Raw genomic sequence first — 23,560 nt, 5'->3', positions numbered from 1 at the left:
CGCAAAAGGAGGCTCCCGGATTGTGGGGCGCTCCCTGGGGTGACGTCAAGGGTCCCACCGCCCCCACCTTTGGGGAATGGGCCCTCCACACGGGGCCAGTGGGGTCCTTACCCAGCACCCCAGTTCCCTAGCAGGACAGCAGGTGGGGGGCCCCTGATCGGGTTTTGTGACCTGAGTCCCCTCCTCCCACCATCCCAGCCCCCAGGGACCTCACCCGCCAGGCGGCGGGCCCTCCGGTGGTCAGAGCATTGGTCTCGGTCACACCCCAGGCCTGATTGTGGTGAGTGTCTAAGGACCTGGATCTCCGGGGCCTCAGTGCGTTTGCCTGTGAAAGGGGAGTTGCACCCGATCACCCGATAGAGCATTGTCGGCCTGCAGTCTGAAAGGTCCCGGGTTCGATTCCGGTCAAGGGCATGTACCTTGGTTGCGGGCACATCCCCAGTGGGGGGTGTGCAGGAAGCAGCTGGTCGATGTTTCTCTCTCATCGGTGTTTCTAGCTCTCTATCCCTCTCCCTTCCTCTCTGTAAAAAAAATCAATAAAATATATATATTTAAAAATAGGGGAGGGCAGGGGGTATGGGACGATGCTGAGGAAGCATGAGTAGTTAAGCCTACTAACCAGCTGTGGTCTTTGGGCAAGACTCTCACCCTCTTGGCGCCTTGGTTTCTCCAGTCGCCGAGTGGGGGCGCTTGTCTCAGTCGGGCCTCTATGTAGTAGGTGCTCAGTTAAACAGATGGGAGGTGCCAGGCAGGGTCTGCAGCCCAGGACGGCTCCTCCGTGGCTGGTGCACGTCGCCCCCATTCCCTCCCCCAGCCCCCAGCCCTTCCCCCCCGTCCCCTCTGTGCCTTCCCTCCTGAGGGCCCTGCATTGGGTTTTATTTATTTATTTATTTATAAAATTTTATTGATTTTTCACAGAGAGGAAGGGAGAGGGATAGACAGTTAGAAACATCGATGAGAGAGAGAGACATTGATCAGCTGCCTCCTGCACACCCCCCACTGGGGATGTTGCCTGCAACCAAGGTGCATGCCCTTGACGGGAATCGAACCCGGGATCCTTCAGTCTGCAGGTCGACGTTCTATCCACTGAGCCACACCGGCTTTGGCCCCGCATTGGGTTTTCGAGGCTGAGACCGGGCTGACCTCCCGGCAGGGGGCCTCCTGAGGTTCTCACAGGACGACAGTGTCCGAGGCTCCCAGAGGAAGCACTCCGGGGGCTGGCCCGGGGCCCAGGCTCACGCAGCTGGGATGGAGGCTGCAGAAGCCCAGAGAAGGTCAGAGGCAGGAGGGGCCAGCGTGGGCCCTGAGCTGGGGTCCACCCAGCCTCGTCTCTGCCCCCCACTCCCTGGCAGGTGGGCTTCAGGGTGTCCCCCTTGCTGCCAGCTCCCCTAGTCCTGCAGCGGACAGGATGGCGGGGGGGCAGAGTGGCCAGCGAAGGAGCCAGAGCTCAGAGTAGTTTGCTGATTGCTGGTCCTCCCACCACAGCCCCTCCAGACTCCTGGCATTCTCAGAAGGCAACCCCCACCCCATCTCTGGGACAAGCTGCCTTCTGCCCTTCGGGGGAATGCCTTCTACCCGTGTGACTCAGCCTTGTCAACCTTAATGTGTGTGTGTGTGTGTGTGTGTGTGTGTGTGTGTGTTTATAAATACATTTTATTGATTTTTTTACAGAGAGGAAGAGAGAGGGATAGTTGGAAACATCAGTGAGAGAGAAACATCGATCAGCCTCCTCTTGGACAACCCCCCCCCCCCACTGGGGATGTGCCCGCAACCAAGGTCCATGCCCTTGACCGGAATCGAGCCTGGGACCCTTCCGTCCGCAGGCGGATGCTCTATCCACTGAGCCACACCGGTTTCTGGCTTAATGTATACCTTTTACATTTGGAGCAACTTTGGCTCGCTGGACCCAAACCGAGGCAGGGCGGGAGTCTCTGGGCCCGTGGGAAAGCCGCTTCGGAGGCACTGTTTCTCCCGAGTCGGGAGATGAGCTGTAAGAGGAACGCACATCTTGTTCCCCTGCGGAGGGGCGCCCCGCCAAAGACAACGCAGCTGCCGCCTCCCCCCCACACCCACCCCCGCCCCAGCACCACCCAGGATGGAGCCGCGGTTCCCTGAGCGGGTGTGGCCACGCGATGAACGGGGCTAAGTCAGAAACACGAGCTGAGACGTGTAACGGAAAGAATGCAACGTTAACACGCGCAGCCATGGTTTCATGGCCGTCCTCCTTCGGAAGGAGAGGAAGTCCCGAACTGATGACAGTGGGAAATGTTGAGTCACGTACAGGAAGCTCAGAGACCTGGCAGAGCTCAGGAAGGTGGTTTGTGTGCACAATCTGGGACCCCGGGGGGGGGGGGGGATGGAGGGAGCACCTGTCACCAGGACCAAGGGGCTGAATGACGCTGAATTCCATCTTTAACCACCGTCTCTCTTCTTATGGCTGCGTCTGCTTCATAAGTGTGTGATGCCCACCGGCGTGTACTAGGCGCTGTGTACTGATGTGATGCCCACCGGTGTGTACTAGGAGCTGTGTACTTACATGATGGTCATTGGTGTGCACGAGGCACTGTATACATATGTGATGCCCACCAGCTTGTACTAGGCGCTGTGTACCGTGTTTCCCCGAAAATAAGACATCTCCTGAAAATAAGACCTAGCGCAACTTTGAGAGAAAAAATTAATATAAGACACTGTCTTATTTTCGGGGAAACAGGGTACTTACATGATGCCCACTAGTGTGTACTAGGTGCTGTGTACTTATGTGCTGCCCACCAGCGTGTACTAGACATGCTTGCATACTTACATGATGGCCTCCAGCGTGTACTAGGCATGCTTGCGTACTTATCTGATGCCCACCGGCGTGTACTAGGCGCTGTGTACTTACGTGTTGCTCATCGGTATGTATTAGGTGCTGTGTACTTACATGCTGCCCACTCGTGTGTACTAGGTGCTGGGTACTTACTTGTTGCCCACCCTTGTGTACTAGGTGCTGTGTACTTACGTGATGCCCACCGGCCTGTACTAGGCTGTGTGTACTAATGTGATGCCCACTCGTGTGTACTAGGTGCTAGGTACTTACTTGTTGCCCACCCGTGTGTACTAGGTGCTGTGTACTTACGTGATGCCCACTGGCATGTACTAGGTGCTGTGTACTTACGTGATGCCCACCGGCCTGTACTAGGCTGTGTGTACTAATGTGATGCCCACTCGTGTGTACTAGGTGCTGGGTACTTGTTGCCCACCCGTGTGTACTAGGCACTTGTGTACTTACGTGATGCCCACCAGTGTGTACTAGGCACTTGTGTACTTACGTGATGCTCACCGGCCTGTACTAGGCTGTGTGTACTAATGTGATGCCCACTCGTGTGTACTAGGTGCTGGGTACTTGTTGCCCACCCGTGTGTACTAGGCGCTGTGTACTTACGTGATGCCCACCAGTGTGTACTAGGCGCTGTGTACTTACGTGTTGCCCACCCGTGTGTACTAGGCGCTGTGTACTTACGTGTTGCTCACCGGCGTGTACTGGGTTCTTGTTTACTGGGGGTGGGGGGGCTGTCCTCATGGGGCTCAGTCTCGGGGGCGCTCGGGGGGCTGTCCTGGGACGGCATCGCTGAAGTGAGCTTCTGAAGGAACGACAGGAGCTCTCCAGCCCAGAGAGCGGTTATGTGGGGCCCTGGAGGGGACGGGGCAGGGCAGGGCGAGAGCCTGGCGGGCTCGGTAAACCGGCAGAAGACAGTGGGGCGGGGGGGAGGGCGGGGGGGGGGAGAGGGATGAGACCAGGGGATCCCGGGGGCCGGATCACACCTGCGCTCTAAGCCACGGCAGGGATGGCGGCCGCTGCCACTCATTCAGCCCACACGCACCGGCCGCCCGGCCTGCGCCAGGCGTGGCGGGGCGTGCAGTCCCCGGGCCTTCCCCCGAGGTGCACAGGTCTAGTGTGAACACGCAGACGGTGGCCTTTTCGTAAGCGCTGCGATAAGGGGGTGAATCAGGCCAGCGGAGCACAAAGGGACTGACTGCCTGCCTTCCAGGAGAAGGCAAGTGACATCCGAGCCAGGTTTGGAAGGATGAGTAAGTGCTCCTTTGACAGGAGGCAGAGAAAAGACGCTCCTGGCAGCGGGAACAGGAAGGGCAGAGGCAGGGAGCCGCGCAAAGGCCCAGAGGGCTGGGTGCGCATCGGAGGCAGAGGCCGAGGGTCGAGATCACAGAAGGTCTTGAGGCTCCAGCCAGAGTGGAGGTGGAGAGCGGGCTGCAGCGGGAGAGGAGGATTTCCGGCCGAGGTGTGTCTGGTGGGATGCGGAGATGGAGGAGGGGGCCCCTCGGGGTATCCCAGCGGTGGGATATGTCCCTCCCGGCGCCCCCAGCTGGCCCGGCCTGGTGCCCAGAGCAGGGACCCCCCGTTACAGCTCAGTGGGCTGCCTGCCGCACCCCACTTTGCAGGCCAGAGGCCCTTTCCCAGGGAGCGCAGACCCAGCCAGCTGGCCCGTGGTCCGGGTCCAAAGCAAACAGGAAAAGCCCATGGTGGGCCAGGCCGGGCCTCTTTCTTTGTTTGGAGAAGGGATCAGGCCAACCGGATTCGGCTCCGCGGGTCTTTCCCGCCGGGGGTGGGAGGGGGCGGCAGGCCGAGGCAGGGGCGTGGCGAGGGGGGCGGCACGGGTCCCCCGGGGGCCAGCCTCCAGGGGGTACCCCACGCCCCGGCCTTCCTTGGCACACGCTGCCCCGATGGCGGGAACCGGGAGCACTCGCTGCGTCACCCCGGGGCGTCACCCACCCTTCCCTCTGTCACCGGGCCCCAGCTGCAGCCCTGCCCGGGGCCCTTGGCTTCCCACGCGTGTTTCTTGGAAGCCAAGCCAGGCCCGACGGGGCGGCTGCCAGTTACCATGGGGGGAAGTCCACCCGCCAGGGCCAGGGGCTCGGAGCACCGTCCCTCGGAGGGATGGGCACCCCGGATTCCCCCGCAGATCCGGCCCTCAGACCCTGGCCTCTGCTGGCCAGACGCGGTGGCAGCCATTCACTCGTTTTTTTTTTGTTTGTTTGTTTTTTAATATATATATTTTATTGATTTTTTTTTTTTTACAGAGAGGAAGGGAGAGGGATAGAGAGCTAGAAACATCAATGAGAGAGAAACATCGACCAGCCGCCTCCTGGCACCCCCCCCACCGGGGATGTGCCCGCAACCAAGGCACATGCCCTTGACCGGAATCGAACCTGGGACCTTTCAGTCCGCAGGCCGACGCTCTATCCACTGAGCCACACCGGTTTCGGCAAGCCATTCACTCTTGCAGTTATGGGGGAATGAACTCGTCTCTGCGTCTGTTCATACATGCAGTCACTGACCAGGCCTTCATGCAGACTCGGGGGGTGGGGGGGGGAGGATGAGGCAGGTGAGTGAGGTCCTCCAGGAGCTGGCAAGCTGAAAAGCAGACAAACGGGAGTCCTGAGGGGCATCTGGCCCCCACAAGAGGCCTGCCTGCCTGCTGGGAGTGGAAGTGGAAAGGGGAGGCAAGCATGGAGGCAGGAACAAGGACAGGAGTGGAGATGAGCTAGAGAGACCCCTTCATTTATTCATTCGCCATGTGCACATTCACTGAACAAGTACGGGTTGAGCCTCTACTCATGTGCCAGGGATGTGCCAAGTATTGGTAAGCAGAAGCAGCCAAAGCTGCCCCCCCTCCCTGCCCGCTCTCTTGGGGCCTCCAGTCGGCAGTGCTTAAGTCATCAACCACACAGATCAATAAAAAACTCGCCGAGCCGAAACTGCCGACTGAAAGGTCCCGAGAGAGAATCATCGATCAGTGCCTCTTGCACACTCCCAACTGGGATGTGCCCGCAACCAAGGTACATGCCCTTGACCAGAATCGAACCTGGGACCCTTCAGTCTGCAGGCCCGATGCTCTATCCACTGAGCCAAATTGGTTTTGGCTATATATGTAATTTTTTTTTTTTTTATTGATTTCCGAGAGGAAGGGAGAGGGAGAGAGAGAGAATCAATGATGAGAGAGAATCATGGATCAGGTGCTTCCTGCACGCCCCCTACTCAGGATCGAACCCACAACCTGGGGACAGGCCCTGACCCAGAATCAAATCAATGACCTCTTGGTTCCTGGGTTGACATTCAACCGCTGAGCCACACCCAGCTGGACAATGGCTTGGCTTTAGGTCAGAAAAACAAACTTAAAAAATGTCTCCGGCCGGGACTGGTTTGGCTCAGTGGATAGGGCGTTGGCTTGGGGACTGAAGGGTCCCGGGTTCGATTCTGGTCAAAGGCATGAGCCTTGGTTGCGAGCAGATCCCCAGTGAGGGGTGTGCAAGTGGCAGCTGATCGATGACTCTCTCTCATCGGTGTTTCTGGCTCTCTGTCTCTCTCCCTTCCTCTCTGTACAAATCAATAATATATATATATTTTTTATAAAAACAGATTTAAAAAAAAAAGTTGTCTCCGTAGTTCCTGGACCATTGTTTTATAGCTGCCTGCTGACAGCTGCCATCGTTCTGGTGGAGCCGTTTTGGGGAACATTTTTAAAAAATATATATATGTTTTATTGATTTTTTACAGAGAGGAAGGGAGAGAGATAGAGAGCTAGAAACGTCGGTGCGACAGAAAGGAAGAGAAAGGGATAGAGAATTAGAAACATCGACCAGCTGCCACTTGCACACCCCCTACTGGGGATGTGCCCGCAACCAACGTGCATGCCCTTGACCGGAATCGAACCTGGGACCTTTCAGTCCGCAGGCCGACGCTCTACCGCTGAGCCAAACCGGTTTCGGCTTGGGGAACATTTTATTCTGCCCCATTTGAGTAAAAATAATGATCCCGTTTGTTTAGTGAAGAGGTTTGAGGGGGAGCGGGATGTGGGGAGTCGGTGAGGGCAAAGCCGTGACCGCATAAACGAGAGTGGCTTTGACCCAGGAGTGGTGAGATGGGGGCGGGGGAGGAGGGGGTCCCGGATGTGGGGGTGAGGGGCAGGCGGTGTCAAGGCTTGAGGAACTAAGGAACTAAGTAGACTAGTGGACGGAAAGGGTAAGAATGGGCATCCATTTCCTCTGAGCCAAACCAGCTGGGGCGGTTTTGCCTTTTTATTGAGAATGATGAGTGCTCTTCTCACTTCTGCCAAGGACAGGAAAAGAGGCTGTGGTCGAGCCCTGGGTAAGAAAGGAGAGGGTGCCCTAACCGGTGTTGCTCAGTGGATAGCGCGTGGGCCTGCAGACTGAAGGGCCCCGGGTTCGATTCCGGTCAAGGGCATGTACCTTGGTTGCGGGCACATCCCCAGTAGGGGGTGTGCAAGAGGCAGCTGATCAATGTTTCTAACTCTCTATCCCTCTCTCTTCCTCTCTGTAAAAAATCAATAAAAAAAAAAATATATATATATATATATATATATATACACACACACACACACAATATTTATTTATTTATTTGTTTGTTTGTTTTTTTAAAGAAAGGAGGAGGGGTGACTTTTAGGTTCCACCCTGTGGTGTTTAATAACTTTTCTCATTAAATCTGTTACGTGAACAAGAGAGGGAAAGACTGTCATGAGGGAAAAGGTCATGGCTGGTCAAGAGATTAAGCCTGCTATTTTTTTTTTATTATTATTGATTTTTTTTTTTTTTTTTTTTTTTTTTTTACAGAGAGGAAGAGATAGAGAGAGAGAAACATAGATCAGCTGCCTCTTACACACCTCCCACTAGGGATGTGCCCGCAACCAAGGTACACGCCCTTGACCGGAATCAAACCCGGGACCCTTCAGTCTACAGGCTGACGCTCTATCCACTGAGCCAAACCGGTTTCGGCTGCCTCCTGTCTTAAAAAGGCAAGACAGCCCTAGCCGGTGTGGCTCAGTGGCTAGAGTGTCCGCCTGAGGACCACAAGGTCCGGGGTTCGATTCCAGTCAAGGGCACACACCTGGGTTGCAGGCTTCTCCCCACCTGGGGGGGCCCCATGCGTTTCTCAACATCTCTCTGTCTCTCCCTCTCTCTTCCACTCTTCCTAAAAATCAATGGAACAATATCCTCACCCGAGGGAAAAAAGGGAAAAAACATCTCAATATCTTATCTCATTCTACTCAGTGAGCTGATCATTGAGGACAAAGGAGAACGGAGGGGGGAGGAGGGGGGAGCCACCTGGGAGCCTGCCTGCTCTAGAGGAATGCAGGGAGGCTGGGCACCCCTCCAGCTCCTGGCCGCAGGGGGAGACCCAGCGTATGCCTGACTCGGAAACCCACTCTCCCCTTTTCTGCATCCCCACCTCTTTTTTTAAAATATATTTTATTGATTTTTTTTTTTTTACAGAGAGGAAGGGAGAGGGATAGAGAGCCAGAAACATCGATGAGAGAGAGACATCGACCAGCTGCCTCCTGAACACCCCCCACTGGGGATGTGCGTACAGCCAATGTACATGCCCTTGACCTGGAATCGAACCCGGGACCTTTCAGTCCGCAGACCGACGCTCTATCCACTGAGCCACACCGGTTTCGGCCATCCCCCACCTCTTGTTTCAGGAAAGTCTTTCCCTTCCTCTCACCCCGATCCCCCTTCTCCTGGCCCCACCGTCTTCAGCTTGCACACAGAGAGCACTGCGCCCCGCACCCCTTCAGCAGGGCAGGGGTGAGGAAAGCTGGGGTGCAGCTCCGGGCAGCCAGCAGCCTGTAACTGGATCCTGTTTGCTCCCAGCAGGTGCACGGTTCCCGGGTCTCTCTCCTCTTCGGAGCCTGGGCACAGCTCGCCCCTGCCCGGGCTGGTGACCTTTGCCTGTCTGAGCCCTGGTTAATTTTTGCCCAGTTTGCTTGCCGTGGGGAGGAGCCCCGCGCTGGGATATAAGCCTGCCCCTGCTCCCTGCCTGCCCCGAGCCTCCCAAACGCCCACCCTCACCATGGCCAAGGGCTTCTACATCTCCAAGGGCGTAGGCGTCCTGGGCATCGTCCTGGGCATCGCGGCCATCTGCACCATCATCGCCCTGTCCGTGGTGTACTCCCAGGAGAAGAACAAGAATGCCGAGAGCTCAGCCGAGGCCCCCACCACCACCCCCACCACCACCACCAGCACCAGCGGGCCCGTCACCACCGCCGGCAGCCCCGCTACCACCTTGGACCAGACCAAGCCGTGGAACCGGTACCGCCTCCCCAGGTCGCTGGTCCCCGATTCCTACCAGGTGACCCTCAGGCCCTTCCTGGTCCCCAACGAGCACGGCCTGTACGTCTTCAACGGCTCCAGCTCCGTCCACTTCACGTGCCAGGAGCCCACCAACGTGATCATCATCCACAGCAAGAAGCTCAACTACACCGACACCCAGGGCCACCGGGTGGCGCTGCGGGCCCTGGGGGGCGCCGCCCCGGCCCCCGAAATCGACCGCACGGAGCTGGTGGAGGTCACCGAGTACCTGGTGGTGCACCTGAAGGACCAGCTGCAGGCGGGCGTCATGTACGAGATGAACAGCACGTTCCAGGGCGAGCTGGCCGATGACCTGGCCGGCTTCTACCGCAGCGAGTACATGGACGGCACCCAGAAAAAGTAAGGGGGGGCCTCGGCCCGCCGGGCGGGGGGGGGCCCGGGAGGGCGTGGGTTCGAGGCCTTTGAACCTGCGGGAGCCCTCACCGCCGCCGGGGCCCTGCCTTCTCCTGGAGCTCCCGGGGAGCGGCTGCCACAAACCCTTTCCCTGAATCCTCCCTGCCCTCCCCCCCAACACCCCCAACACCCCCGCAAGGAATCAGATTTTTTACAGATAGGAAGAGAGAAGAATAGAGTTAGAAACATCGGTGAGAGAGAATCATCGATCAGCTGCCTCTTGCACACCTCCTACTGGGGATGTGCTAAAATATATTTTATTGATTTTTTTACAGAGAGGGATAGAGAGTTAGAAACATCGATGAGAGAGAAACATCCACCAGCTGCCTCCTGCACACCCCCCCACCACCGGGGATGTGCCCGCAACCAAGGTCCACGCCCCTGGACCGGAATGGAACCTGGGACCCTTCAGTCCGCAGGCCGACGCTCTATCCACTGAGCCACACCGGTTTCGGCGTGTGTGTGTCCCCCCCCCCCCCCCCCCGTTCAGACAGGAAAACTGAGAGCAGAGGAGAGAGAGGCAGGCTCCCAGCTGACAGAGATGGAGCCTGCGGGGACTTTGACCGGGAGTCCTGAAGGAGCAGCAGGCCCATCCAAGGCGAGGGGAGGCATGGGGCAGGGATTAGGCAGACCAGCTTTCCGGGCACCCCTTTCCCTGCACGCCCAGAGACACCTAAAGGCCCCCCCCATCCCACCCCGATGGGAGCACACGTCCCCAGCTGACCCCCGGTCTGGGCAGGGTGCTGGCCACGACCCAGATGCAGTCGGCCGACGCGCGCAAGTCCTTCCCGTGCTTCGACGAGCCCGCCATGAAGGCCAGGTTCAACATCACCCTCATCCACCCCCACAACCTCACGGCGCTGTCCAACATGCTGCCCAAAGGTGAGCCGGTCTGTCCCGGGGCCACACAGCTTACCCCCACCCCCCAGCTGGCGCCCCAGGGCGGGGGGCAGGGGTGCAGGGCCGGAGGCCGGGTGCGTGCCCACCTGCCCGCATGCTCCCTGCCCAGGATCCAGCGTCCCGCTGGAGGGAGACGCCGAGTGGAGCGTCACTGAGTTCCACACCACGCCCGTCATGTCCACGTACCTGCTGGCCTACATCGTGAGCGAGTTCACGAATGTGAACAGGACAGAGGCCATGTCGACCCAGCAGGAAGTCCTGGTAGGAAGCTGGGCCCCTCTCCCCTCCCCTCCCCCCATCGGCCTTGCCTGAGGGACCTTCCTGGGTACCCCAGCCCCCGAGTTGTCAGGCCAGGGTTTGAACCCCAGCTCTGGGGCGTTCTCTGACCCTCCGTCTCTGTGTCTGCAAAGTGGGTGCTTCCTCATGAAGGTGGGTGCCGCTCCCACGGGTGCCAGGCAGGCGTGGTGGGTCAAGGCCATTGTCATCCCCCCAAAGAACCCTCCTAGCCGAAACCGGTTTGGCTCAGTGGATAGAGCATCGGTCTGCGGACTGAAAGGTCCCAGGTTCGATTCCGGTCAAGGGCATGTACCTGGGTGGGGTTGTGCAGGAGGCAGCTGGTCAATGTTTCTCTCTCATCGATGTTTCTAGCTATCTCCCTTCCTCTCTGTAAAAAAAAAAAATCACTAAAATTTATTTATTTTTTAATTGTTTAAAAAATTTTTAAAAAAATATATTTTATTGAGTTTTTACAGAGAGGAAGAGAGAGGGATAGAGAGCTAGAAACATCAATAATGAGAGAGTCATCAATCAGCTGCCTCCTGCACACCCCCTACTGGGAATGTGCCTGCAACCAAGGCACATGCCCCCGACCGGAATCGAACCCGGGACCCTTCAGTCCGCAGACCGACGCTCTATCCACTGAGCCACACCGGTTTCGGCAAAAAAATCACTAAAATTTATTAAAAAAATAAAAAGAACCCTCCTAGGACCCAAGCCCTTCAGGGACCCCCAGCCCGCCCTCCTGCGGACCAGGCCTCCTGTTTAACCTCATCCTGTTTAGCCCTGGTTCTCGGCCCACCCGCTCCGGGGACCAGGAGAGCCCTGACCTCCCTCCGTCGTCCCTGCAGATCCGGATCTGGGCGCGCCCCAGCGCCACGGAAGCCGGCCACGGCCAGTACGCCCTGAACGTGACGGGCAGCATCCTCAACTTCTTCGCCCAACATTACAACACAGCCTACCCCCTGGAGAAATCCGGTGAGTGAGGGCTCGCTCTCACGGGGGGGTGGGGGGGGTGCCGCGGGGGGCACAGGGCCCCATGTCTACAGGCCGTCCCGCCAACCTCCCGCCCCCCCCCCCCCCCCCCCCTGCAGACCAGATCGGCCTCCCCGACTTCAACGCGGGCGCCATGGAGAACTGGGGGCTGGTGACCTACCGGGAGAACTCGCTGCTCTTCGACCCCGATTCCTCCTCCAGCAGCAACAAGGAGCGGGTGGTCACCGTGATCGCACACGAGCTGGCCCACCAGGTAGCGGGCGCGGCATGGCGGGGTGCGGGGAAGGGAGGCGGGGGTGGGGGGTGGGGGTGGGGGCTCCAGGAGGCGAGGGCACGGGTCCCCCCACTCGGTAGCCGGGAGGGGAGGAGGGTCAGCAGGCGGGAGTCACGATGATGTCAGAAGGCGCCAGCCCAGCCGAAACCGGTGTGGCTCAGTGGATAGAGCGTCGGTCTGCGGACTGAAAGGTCCCAGGTTTGATTCCGGTCAAGGGCATGTGCAAGAGGCAGCTGGTCGGTGTTTCTCTCTCATCGACCTTTCTAGCTCTCTATCCCTCTCCCTTCCTCTCTGTACAAAATCAACAACAACAACAAAAATATATATATATATATTTTAATATGGAAGTTTTTTTTTTTTTAGATATATTTTTATTGATTTTGTACAGAGAGGAAGGGAGAGGGATAGAGAGTTAGAAACATCGATGAGAGAGAGTCATCGATCAGCTGCCTCCTGCACACCCCCTACTGGGGATGTGCCCGCAACCAAGGTACATGCCCTTGACCGGAATCGAACCCGGGACCTTTCAGTCCCCAAGCCGACGCTCTATCCACTGAGCCAAACCGGTTTCGGCAATAAAAAAAAGAATTTTTTTTTTTTTTAAAAAAGAAGGCGCCAGTCCAGGCCTGGCATTGAGGCTGCTCAGGGGGTTGGGGGGCGGGGGTGGGGCATAAGGCCGTAGCAGCTGCAGGGCTGACCCCCGCCCTGCCCCGCCCCCACAGTGGTTTGGCAACCTGGTGACGGTGGCCTGGTGGAATGACCTGTGGCTGAACGAGGGCTTCGCCTCCTACGTGGAGTACCTGGGTGCCGACCACGCCGAGCCCAGCTGGAACCTGGTGAGCCCGCCGGGCAGGGGCCTGGGGCCTGGGGCCTGGGGAAGGGGTGAGGGGCGCAGGGGGGGCCCTGGCCACCCCTCCCAGGCCCGTGCCCTGACTCCTGACGGCGGCGCCCGGGGATTTGCAGAAAGACATCATAGTGCAGAACGAGCTATACCGTGTGATGGCCGTGGACGCCCTGGCGTCCTCCCACCCACTGTCCACCCCGGCCGAGGAGGTCAACACGCCGGCCCAGATCAGCGAGATGTTCGACTCCATCTCCTACAGCAAGGTGCTAGGCCCGAGGCAGCCAGGGGGGACGGGGGGGGGGGCGCCTGGGGGGGGGCACAGGGTCCTGCTGGCTGGGCACAGCTTTCTGAGCACTCCTCCCCCTCCCCCTCCCCAGGGAGCCTCGGTGATCAGGATGCTCTCCAGCTTCCTGACTGAAGACCTGTTCAAGAAGGGCCTGTCGGTGAGGGCGCTGGGCCGGCCCTCGGCGGGTGGGGGTGGGGGTGAGGGTGGGGGTGGGGGGCATTCCTCCAGCCCTGCCCCTGCTCCCCAAGCCCAGCCCTCACCCGGCCTCTCTCCACAGCTCTACCTCCACGCCTTCTCCTACAACAGCACTACCTACCTGGACCTGTGGGACAACCTGCAGAAGGTGGGTAACAGCCTGCCCCCCCTTTTCCCCCCTTCCCCCCGCCCCCGAGCCATCCTGTTGGGGTCCTGAGACGCTAGATGTCCCTGGGGGCGGGGCGCCCAGCCCCCCAGCCCGGGCAGGTCATCTGGAGCCTTGGTTGGTGACGGGAAAATGGGCCCTGTCATGGCCCCTTGAAGGGGGGGTGTGAGACCCCGCAGGCGGCCTGCCGCACCCCGAAGTGAGCTCCTGGATGGGATCTGCCCCTCTGAGTGCCCCGGACGCGGGCCTCCCGGCTCCCAGGCCCGAGCCCTCCTCTCTGGGGACTTTGGAGCCAGCCGCTCCACCTGCTCAGCAGTCCCGGCTGCCCTGTGCCCTCCCGGCCCCTCCCCAGCACGACTTTGCACCCCTGCACCCAGAGCACAGCGGGACCCTCCCATCCGGCCCCGCCTTGCATGCCTGTCAGCTCAGACCCCAGCAGCGGGCAGACCTTCTAGCACCTTCCGCTGCCCGCCCCTCCCTGCTTCTCCTCCGCTGGAGTCTGCCCGCTCTCCTTCATCCCCGCCTCTTCCCCTCCCTCCCAGCGGCCCCACCCCTTCCCCGGGGCCCTCCTACCCCAAATGGCCCCTCCAGCCCCCGGCTGCCCTGGCTCTCAGGCCGGTCTGACTAGGGAGAGGGGACCAGGGCTTGGTCACAGTCACAGCTGGGCCCCAGAGCCCTCATGGCCAAGCTCCAGCCCAGGTTCCATCTGCCAGGAACCTGCCCCCCACACTCCCCCGCCTCCCTCACCGCCTCCGTCCCTCCCCTCCACTCCCACCGGCTTCCTAGCCCTGCCTCAGTTTCCCACCCATGCCTCCTGCAAAGGTGAGGCCTCCTCATGCCAGGTGCCCGCCAACTCCATCCCTGCCTCTGGTCCCCTCTTTCCTGAGCCCCCTTTCTGCAGCCTCTGGAGCACCCCCCCCCCCCCATTACTCAGCCCATACCCTTCGGTACCCTCTTCTGCCCGCCTTCTTGGCCCTGTTGTCGTTTTTATTTTCTCCGTTATTCACAGACACGGTTGGCATTATGAAAACAATAGCCGAAAGCGGTTTGGCTCAATGGGTAGAGCGTCCGGCCTGCGGACTCAAAAGGTCCCAGGTTCGATTCCAGTCAAGGGCATGTGCCTTGGTTGCGGGCACATCCCCAGTAGGGGGGCGTGCAAGAGGCAGCTGATCAATGATTCTCTCTCATCGATGTTTCTAACTCTCTATCCCTCTCTCTTCCTCTCTGTAAAAAATCAATTATATATATATATATATATATATATATATATATATATATATATGAAAACAATACATACGCACAGAGAGAACAAAGACCCAGGAGTACAGCAGCGACCACCTCCGCCCGCCCCCAGGCCCCCATCGGGGTGACCATGGCGCTTGCCCTCCCCTGGCTCTGACTGCGCCCTCCCCTGTGCGTCCCTCCCAGGCCGTGGAAGGGCAGGTGGACATCAAACTGCCTAAGCCTGTAAAGACCATCATGGACCGCTGGACCCTGCAGATGGGCTTCCCCGTCATCACCGTGGACACCAAGACGGGGACCGTCTCTCAGAAGCACTTCCTCCTGGACCCCGACACCCCCGTCACCCGCCCCTCCGAATTCAAGTGAGCAGATGGGGGGGTGCTCCCCCCCCCCCGGGGCCGGTGTCCTCAGGGGGGTTCCCCAGGGGCCTCGCCTGCGGGGGTCCCAGCCCCAGCGGCTGTCCACAGGCCGGGAGGGGGGAGGGGGGCACGTGGTGCCAGAGACGGGGCCTGGGCAGGGCGGCTCTGCGCTTGCGCGGGGGTGTGTGGGGTGTGTGTGTGTGTGTGTGTGTGTGTGTGTGGCCACGGCCTGCCCTCTCTCACCGCCCCCTCTTCCCGGCGTCTCTTGTTGCAGCTACGAGTGGATCGTTCCCATCTCGTCTCTGAGAGATGGCAAACCGCAGAGTCACACCTGGCTAGAGGGACCCAGCATGAGTAATGCAGGCCTGCCCCTGGGGACAGAAGCCCAGCCCCCCTCCCCCGCTCCCCCCCACTCCCCTCCCCCCCAACTCCTGGCCCCTGTGCTGGGGTTCCCACCTCCTCCGCCAGGGCTTCCTTCCTCATTTCACGCCCCAAATGGAGCTGCCTTCTTTGGTTCTTTTTATTTTTTAATATATTTTATTGATTTTTTTTTTTTTTTTTTTTTTTTACACAGAGGAAGGGAGAGGGATAGAGAGTTAGAAACATCCATCAGCCGCCTCCTCTCCTGCACGCCCCTTCCTGGGGATGTGCCTGCCACCAAGGTCCATGCCCCTTGACCGGAATCGAACCCGGGACCCTTCAGTCTGCAGGCCGATGCTCTATCCACTGAGCCACACCGGCTTCGGCAAGAAGTTTAAGTTTAAAAAATGTGGCTCTCCAAAGAAATGCTAGAAGGGAGAGCAGGGAGGAGGGGGCGCGAAGCCCCACTGAAGAGACAGGCAGTGCCAGGGGGCTGCCTGGATGGGAGTCTGAGCAGATGGGAGGTGTGAGGGTGGAGGTACCGCGGTAGCTGGCCCTGGCCCAGGCACTGAGTTTCAGGCGTGGCATGCGGTCTGTCTGAGGTGACCAGCCAACCAGAGGTAGAGATTGGCAGGGCAGCCGAAGCCAGTTTGGCTCAGTGGTAGAGCGTCGGCCTGCGGACCGAAAGGTCCCAGGTTCGATTCCGGTCAAGGGCATGTACCTTGGTTGCGGGCACATCCCCGGTAGGGGGTGTACAGGAGGCGGCTGGTCGATGTTTCTCTCTCATCGGCGATTCTGGCTCTCTATCTCTCTCCCTTCCTCTCTGTAAAAAATGAATAAAATATATTAAAAAAAAAAAAAAAGAGAGAGAGAGAGAGAGAGAGAGAGAGAGAGATTGGCAGGGCAGGCAGCCACCGCCCCTCCCCTCCCCTCGGCTTTGCCCCAGAGGCTGGTGGCCAGCTGTTGCCCAGCTGCACGAGGCTGCTCTTGGCTGAGGTCTGGAGGGCGGAGGCCAAGGGTCAGCTCTGTCTTCGGAGCCACCCCGCCCCAGCTCCGCTCTGTCCCCCCGCAGTTCAGGAGGGTCTGTTCAAAACCACCGCCACCGAGTGGGTCCTGCTGAACGTCAACGTGACTGGCTATTACCAGGTGAACTACGACACGGACAACTGGAATAAGATTCAGGCGCAGCTGCAGAGGGACCTGAAGGTCAGTGGGCGTCTGCCACCCGGACCTGGGCCCCGGCCCCCGGCCCAGCCCGAGGTCACGGCCAGAGGTCACCCCCTCTGTTGCTCCTTCTAGGTCATCCCTACCCTCAACCGGGCACAAGTCATCCATGATTCCTTCGACCTGGCCAGGTTAGTGCCGCCTCCCTCCTCGGGCCCAGGCGGGCTCTGCCGGGAAGGCCTTGTGCCCCGGGCACATGCGTTTCCATAGTGACAACCCCTGAGTCTGACCTGCAGGTGTGAAGGGTCCCGGGTTCGATTCCCCCCAGCCCCCCACCCCTCACACTGTGAGCAGCAGGCTTGCCTTCTTCTTTTTTTTTTTTTGTTAATCCTCACTCGAGGATACTTATTTTTTTCTTAATATATTTTATTATTTTTTACAGAGAGGAAGGGAGAGGGATAGAGAGTTAGAAACATCGATGAGAGAGAATCACCGACCAGCTGCCTCTTGCACACCCCCTACTGGGGATGTGCCCGCAACCAAGGCACATGCCCTTGACCGGAATCGAACCGTGACCTCCAGGTTCATAGGTCAATGCTCAACCACTGAGCCACGCCAGCCGGGCATGCCCCGTTTCTTTTCTTAAAATATATATTTTATTGATTTTTTTTTACAGAGAGGAAGGGAGAGAGATAGAATTAGAAACAACGGCCAGCTGCCTCCTGCACACCCCCCACTGGGGATGTGCCCGCAACCAAGGCACATGCCCTTGACTGGAATCGAACCTGGGACCTTTCAGTCCGCAGGCCGACGCTCTGTCCATTGAGCCACACTGGCTAGAGCCTCAGCTTTACGACGGGGATAAAAAGCAAGGGATTGTGGCTGGCAGTGGCGGGGAGGGCAGGGCCTGGCTGGCCTTGTTTGTGGAATCACCCAGCACCCACATTCCCCAGCACCCAGTGAACCCTGGAGCTGGTGCAGCTGGGGCTCTGGGACCTCAGGCTCCAGGGTTCCCAGAGAGGAGTAGCTGGGGGTGCTAAGTTGAGCCCCTCTGTTTGACACCCCTCCTCCCCCCAGTGCCCGTCAGGTCCCGGTCACGCTGGCGCTGAGCAACACCCTCTTCCTGATCAACGAGACAGAATATCTGCCCTGGCAGGCCGCCCTGAGCAGCCTGAGCTACTTCAAGCTCATGTTCGACGGCTCCGAGGTCTACGGCTCCATGCAGGTACGGAGGGGGGAAGCGGGGACCGTTTCGCCAGGCGCCTGTGGTCGCACCGTCAGGAAGCCCGTGGAGGCATTGCCTGGCACCTGGCGTGGCGAAACCCTCCAGGCCGACCGGCCCCGGGCCTTTGTGTGAGCTCAGGCTGGGCATCAGGAGGTGGGCAGGTTGGGGAGGGCCAGGCAAGGGCCCAGGCCTCCAGCAAAGTGGGCGGATGTGGATGGCAGCCCTTTCAGGAGAGGCTTCTGTGCTGGGGCGTGTGGCCTCGGGTACCCCTCCTGAGCCCAGAGAACCCCCCCCCCTCTGGGAAACGTCTAGCTGTCTAGCGAGCTCACAGGGCAGAAGGGGCGGGAGATGCAGGGGTTAGCAGCTTTAAAACAGAGGACTCCCATGCCGAAACCGGTGTGGCTCAGTGGGTAGAGCGTCGGCCTGCGGACTGAAAGGTCCCGGGTTCGATCCCGCTCAAGGGCAGGTACCTTGGTTTCGGGCACATCTCCAGTAGGGGGTGTGGTGCAGGGGGCAGCTGATCGATGTTTCTCTCTCATCGATGTCTCTATCTCTCTATCCCTCTTCCTTCCTCTCTGAAATCAATAAAGAAATATATTTTTAAAAAAGAGAGAGAGAGCCGAAACCGGTTTGGCTCAATGGATAGAGCATCGGCTTGGGGACTGAAAGGTCCCGGGTTCGATTCCGGTGAAGGGCATGTACCTTGGTTGCGGGCAAGAGGCAGCTGGTCGATGACTCTCTCTCATCGATGTTTCTAACTCTCTCTCTCTTCCTCTCTGTAAAAAATCAATAAAATACATTAAAAAAGAACAGAAAAGAAAGGAATGGTGATGGTTAGAGTGTTGGGGTGCTGAGGTCTGTGGGGAAGAGCCTCAGCTCCACCATCAGATCCGGGTCAGGAGGGATGGGGGCTCTGAGTGCCATCCGGCCCCGGGGGTGGGCTCCGAGCCTCTGGTCGCTTTGCCTCTGACGGCTGCCCACCCGCACCCGCCCGCACAAGGCCCCTCGGGGCTCCCGGCAGGCCAGGCTGGAGTCTCAAATCTGCAATGGAGCTGAAACCGGTTTGGCTCAGCGGTAGAGCGTCGGTCTGCGGACTCAAGGGTCCCGGGTTCGATTCCGGTCAAGGGCATCTATAATACATTGATTGCAGGCACATCCCCGGTAGGGGGTGTGCAAGAGGCAGCTGGTCGATGTTTCTCTCTCATCGATGTTTCTAGCTCTCTATCTCGAACCCGCCCATGCTCTCTCTTCCTCAGAAATACCTGAAGAAGCAGGTCACGCCCCTCTTCCAGCACTTTGAAACTATCACCGTTAACTGGACGAAGCGCCCCGAGAACCTGATGGACCAGTGAGTGTGACCTCTTCCGGGTCAGGAGGTCACGGGGGCCCCAGCCACCCGACCTGGGGGAGGGGAGTCCGGCAGGCCCCGCCGCCCCCCCCCCCCACCTCTCCGCTCCCGGCTGCACTGGGGGCGCCAGGCGGGGAGCCGTCCCCACCACCAGGGGCCCTGCCATCTCTGCCTCTCTGCTACGGTGGCCAGACGTCCCGCTTTGGGCGAGACAGTCCCGATTTCCAACCATTTGTCCCGCGTCCCGCGGCATTTTTAAAAAGTCCCGATGTTTGGGGGAAAAAATTTTGAGAATCATTTTGGAAAAAAAAAAAATCAGGACTTTTTTATTTTTTAAAATTATCTTTCTTTTCTTTTTATATTTACTGTCCACATTTTTATTTTTTTTTTATTTTTTTTTTAAAGAGGCAAATAGTGTTTTAGTATTATTTATTTATTTATTTATTTTTTAAATTATATTTCATTGATTTTTTCACAGAGAGGAAGGGAGAGGGATAGAGAGTTAGAAACATCGATGAGAGAGAAACAGCTGCCTCTTGCACACCCCCTACCGGGGAGGTGCCCGCAACCAAGGTACATGCCCTTGACCAGAATCGAACCCGGGACCTTTCAGTCCGGTATCGACATTTTTTCCTTTCTTTTTTTTTTTAAATCAGGACTTTTTAAAATGCCACGGGATGCGGGACAAATTGTTAAAAATCGGAACGTCTGGTCACCTTACTCTTTGCACAAAACCAAACTGCAACTCGCAGGTCCCCTCACCGACCTGGTCACTGAGATCCTAGATGGGGAAGCTGGGGCTGGCACAGAGCAAAGGGGTCCCCGGGCACGGAGCAGAGGGGGGCCCCGAGGACACGGCGGGCCGCAGCCTTAGCGCCTCGCCTGGCCACCCCTCCTGGCGCCCGGTGTGGGCTGGGGAGCCCTGGGCAGCCTGACCAAGTGTCCCCCGGGGCAGGTACAACGAGGTCAACGCCATCAGCACCGCCTGCTCCAGCGGGGTCCCGGAATGCAAGAAACTGGTGTCAGACCTTTTCTCCCAATGGATGAGCAACCCCCAGATCAATCCGTGAGTGTCTCCCTGCTCCTCCCCGAGCTTTGTTCGCCCCCTCAAGCCCATAGCCCTAACCTGATCCCACCTTCCCTGCTGCTGCTCCACCACTGACCGCTGACCCCCGCCCCCTACTCCCCACCCCGCACGCCAGGATCCACCCCAACCTGCGGTCCACCGTCTACTGCAACGCCATCGCCCAGGGCGGCGAGGAGGAGTGGGACTTCGCCTGGGACCAGTTCCGGAAAGCCACCCTGGTCAACGAAGCTGACAAGCTCCGCGCAGCCCTGGCCTGCAGCAAGGAGGTCTGGATCCTGAACAGGTGAGCCTGCGGGCACGGTGGGCGAGTTCCCTCCCCCCCACTTCCCGGGATCCCGGATGGAAGAGAAAGAACCGTCCTCACAGGGCCTCCATACTCACCAAATGGCAGGATGCTCCCATTTTACAGATGGGGACACTGAGGCTCGGAAAACTTGCCCAAGGTCAAGAAGCTTTAAGGAGTGATAGAGTCAAGAATCGAGCCCACGTCTGGGCTCATGTCCTGTTTTTTTGTTTGTTTGTTTGTTTGTTTTTAAATATATTTTATTGATTTTTTTACAGAGAGGAAGAGAGAGGGATAGTTAGAAACATCGATGAGAGAGAAACATCCATCAGCTGCCTCCTGCACACCCCCTACTGGGGATGTGGCCACAACCAAAATACATGCCCTTGACTGAAATCGAACCTGGGACCTTGCAGAGGGTGTGCAAGAGGCAGCTGATGGATGTTTCTCTCTCATCGATGTTTCTAACTCTCTCTCCCTCTCTCTTCCTCTCTGTATAAAAATCAATAAAATATATTAAGAGAAAAAAAAAAAAAAGGCAGAGACTGGTTTGGCTCAGTGGTAGAGCGTCGGTCTGCGGACTGAAAGGTCCCAGGTTCGATTCCGGTCAAGGGCATGTACCTTGGTTGCGGGCACATCCCCGGTAGGGGGTGTGCAAGAGGCAGCTGGTTGATGTTTCTCTCTCATTGACGTTTCTAGCTCTCTACCTCTCACCCTTCCTCTCTGAAAAAATCAATAAAATATATATTTTTTAAAAAGGGATGGGGGAGATGGAGGACAGCTGTGTGGGGAGGGCAGGTGCCAGCCTGGCTCTCCGTCGAATCATCTCACCGCGGCCCTCGGTCGCGATCACTAACGCAGACCCTGCCCCCACAGGTACCTGAACTACACCCTGAACCCCGACCTCATCCGGAAGCAGGACGCCACCTCCACCATCAGCAGCATCGCCGGCAACGTCATCGGGAAGACGCTGGCCTGGGACTTTGTCCAGATCAACTGGAAGAAGCTCTTCAACGAGTGAGTCGCCCGAGAACGTGGCAGCCCCGGGGCGCAGGATGTCTCTGTGCGCGGAACTCAGCAGGGCCGGGAGCGAGGGGTGAGCCCTGCCAGGGCGCGGGGGCAGCCAGCGAAAGAGCAGACGGGGGAAGAGACAGTCTGGCTGGTGGGAGTGAAGTCTGGAGAGATGGGAGCCAGGACATCCCAGGGAGACCCGTGTTCAGGTCCCCTTGCATCGCATCTGCAAGACGGACCAATCACAGGGCGGCTGTGCGGATGCAGCATCGCCTGTCAGTCACTGAGTGCTAAGTCCCGCCCTCCTCACGGTTCATCTTTCTCCCTGATCTGCAGTTATGGTGGCGGCTCCTTCTCCTTCTCCAACCTCATCCAGGCCGTGACCCGACGATTCTCCACTGAGCATGAGCTGCAGCAGGTGAACATCCGGGTCTAAGGGGTGGGGGGGTGGGGGGTGGCCGCCAGTCAGCTCCCCTGAGTGTGGTCCCTGGGAGTGTGGCTCCTTGTGGTCAGGCCTCCCTCAATGAGAGACACTGGGTGTCCAGACTTTTTCTTTCTTTATTTTTTATTGATTTCATAGAGGAAAGGAGAGATAGAAATATCAATGATGAGAGAGAATCATTGATCAGCTGCCTCCCGCACGCCCCCTACTGGGGATCGAGCCCACAACCCAGGCATGTCCCCTTGACCGGAATCGAACCCGGGACCCTTCAATCCGCAGGCCAACGCTCTATCCACTGAGCCAGATCAGATCGGACAGGGCCCACTCTGTCTTGATTACTGTAGCTTTGTAGTGAGTTTTAACATTAGGAATATGAATAACACAACTTGGTTCTTTTTTTTGTGCAAGATTATTTGGCTCTTCTGGGTCCCTTGAATTTCTTTATGAGTTTTAGGATCGGATGCTATTTCTGCACGAAAGAGCCATTGGAACTTTGATAGGGATTTCATAGGATCTGTTGATCCATCCATTCAGGGAGTGTTGCTATGTTAATAACATTAAACCTCCCCATCCATTAACATTTATGGGGTCTCTTTTTCCTTTTACTTAGGTCTTCCTAATCGCTTTCCAAAATGTCTCATAGTTTTCTTGTCAAGTGTATTTCCAAGTGTTTTATTCTTTCTGATGCTATTGTAAACGAAGCTGCTCTCTTTAATTTCGGTTTCGGATTTTTCACGGCTGCTCTGTAGAAATACAACTGATTTTAACATATCGCTCTTGTATCCTGCCATCTTGCTGGACTCATTCGTTCAAATCACTTTTGGGTGTAGATGTCTAGGGATTTGCTGTATGCAGATTATGTTATCTCTACGTCTTCTTCTCTTGTCTAATTGCCCTCGTTGCAATGCCCAGTACTAACGCAGTTTTTAATCTGTAACATCTTTAAAAAAAAAAAAAAAAAAAAAAAGAAGCAAACAAAACAAACCACAACTGGGTCATTGGTATTAGGAAAATGGCCACCTTTTAAATTCAGCCGCTCGGTTGCCATGGCGTGTGTTTCACTTGCCACTCTCCCCCCCCCAACCCCCCCCCCCTTGATGGGATTGAGCCTGCAATTCAATTAAAAACCGAGAGTCCATGCTGGCGGAGAATCACACGCTGCAGGCTCAATCATCTAGGAGCCTGATTGAACCCTGGGGGCTGTCACTTCTTAGCTCTGCTCCAGATAAGGACTTGGCCAGAGGTGGGGGATGGAGGGGGAGGGGGGGGGAGGGCCAGGACCGGGCCCCTCTGCTCAGAGCCGCCGGGAGACCAGCCTGGGCTGAGGCTCTCTCCCCTTTCCCCCGCAGCTGGAGCAGTTCAAGAAGAACAACATGGACACCGGCTTCGGCTCGGCCACACGGGCCCTGGAGCAGGCGCTGGAGAAGACCAAGGCCAACATCAAGTGGGTGAAGGAGAACAAGGACGTGGTGCACACGTGGTTCAGAGACAACAGCATGTAGGTGCCCAGGCTGCGCCGCGGGCATCTGTCCCCGTGGCTCGCC

At 57.8% G+C, this 23,560-nt stretch overlaps 1 protein-coding gene and 1 long non-coding RNA gene across 2 annotated transcripts; one reads left to right on the top strand and one right to left on the bottom strand.

Moving 5' to 3' along the window:
- The first annotated feature begins 8,808 nt into the window (after positions 1 to 8,808).
- Positions 8,809 to 23,544, top strand: LOC118706305 (alanyl aminopeptidase, membrane). Its single transcript, XM_036415540.2, has 20 exons — positions 8,809 to 9,504; positions 10,298 to 10,440; positions 10,568 to 10,719; positions 11,586 to 11,712; positions 11,829 to 11,983; positions 12,727 to 12,840; positions 12,968 to 13,111; positions 13,226 to 13,291; positions 13,412 to 13,477; positions 14,924 to 15,099; positions 15,371 to 15,455; positions 16,537 to 16,662; positions 16,756 to 16,811; positions 17,698 to 17,845; positions 19,102 to 19,193; positions 20,149 to 20,259; positions 20,396 to 20,563; positions 21,440 to 21,580; positions 21,911 to 21,992; positions 23,366 to 23,544. The coding sequence occupies exons 1-20, from the start codon at positions 8,867 to 8,869 to the stop codon at positions 23,516 to 23,518; spliced, it is 2,943 nt and encodes a 980-aa protein (XP_036271433.1). The 5' UTR covers positions 8,809 to 8,866; the 3' UTR covers positions 23,519 to 23,544.
- Positions 20,409 to 20,759, bottom strand: LOC118706307. Its single transcript, XR_004983997.2, has 2 exons — positions 20,636 to 20,759; positions 20,409 to 20,593 (listed from the first exon to the last, which is right to left on the bottom strand). It is a non-coding gene; the product is annotated as an uncharacterized LOC118706307 (long non-coding RNA).
- Positions 23,545 to 23,560: the final 16 nt, after the last annotated feature.

The sequence above is a fragment of the Pipistrellus kuhlii genome, unplaced genomic scaffold (assembly GCF_014108245.1).
Source record: "Pipistrellus kuhlii isolate mPipKuh1 unplaced genomic scaffold, mPipKuh1.p scaffold_m20_p_50, whole genome shotgun sequence".
NCBI lineage: Eukaryota > Metazoa > Chordata > Mammalia > Chiroptera > Vespertilionidae > Pipistrellus > Pipistrellus kuhlii.
The sequence above is the reverse complement of the archived record's forward strand: the minus strand, read 5'-3'. Positions and strand labels throughout refer to the sequence as shown.

What these genes read in the sequence shown, in the direction of transcription:
- LOC118706305 (XM_036415540.2), top strand. Translation starts at nt 8,867, where the DNA reads ATGGCCAAGGGCTTCTACATCTCCAAGGGCGTAGGCGTCCTGGGCATC. An exon ending in ACTCCATCTCCTACAGCAAG is followed by an intron (nt 13,112 to 13,225) that starts GTGCTAGGCCCG and finishes CCCCCTCCCCAG; the next exon opens with GGAGCCTCGGTGATCAGGAT. An exon ending in ACCCGCCCCTCCGAATTCAA is followed by an intron (nt 15,100 to 15,370) that starts GTGAGCAGATGG and finishes CTCTTGTTGCAG; the next exon opens with CTACGAGTGGATCGTTCCCA.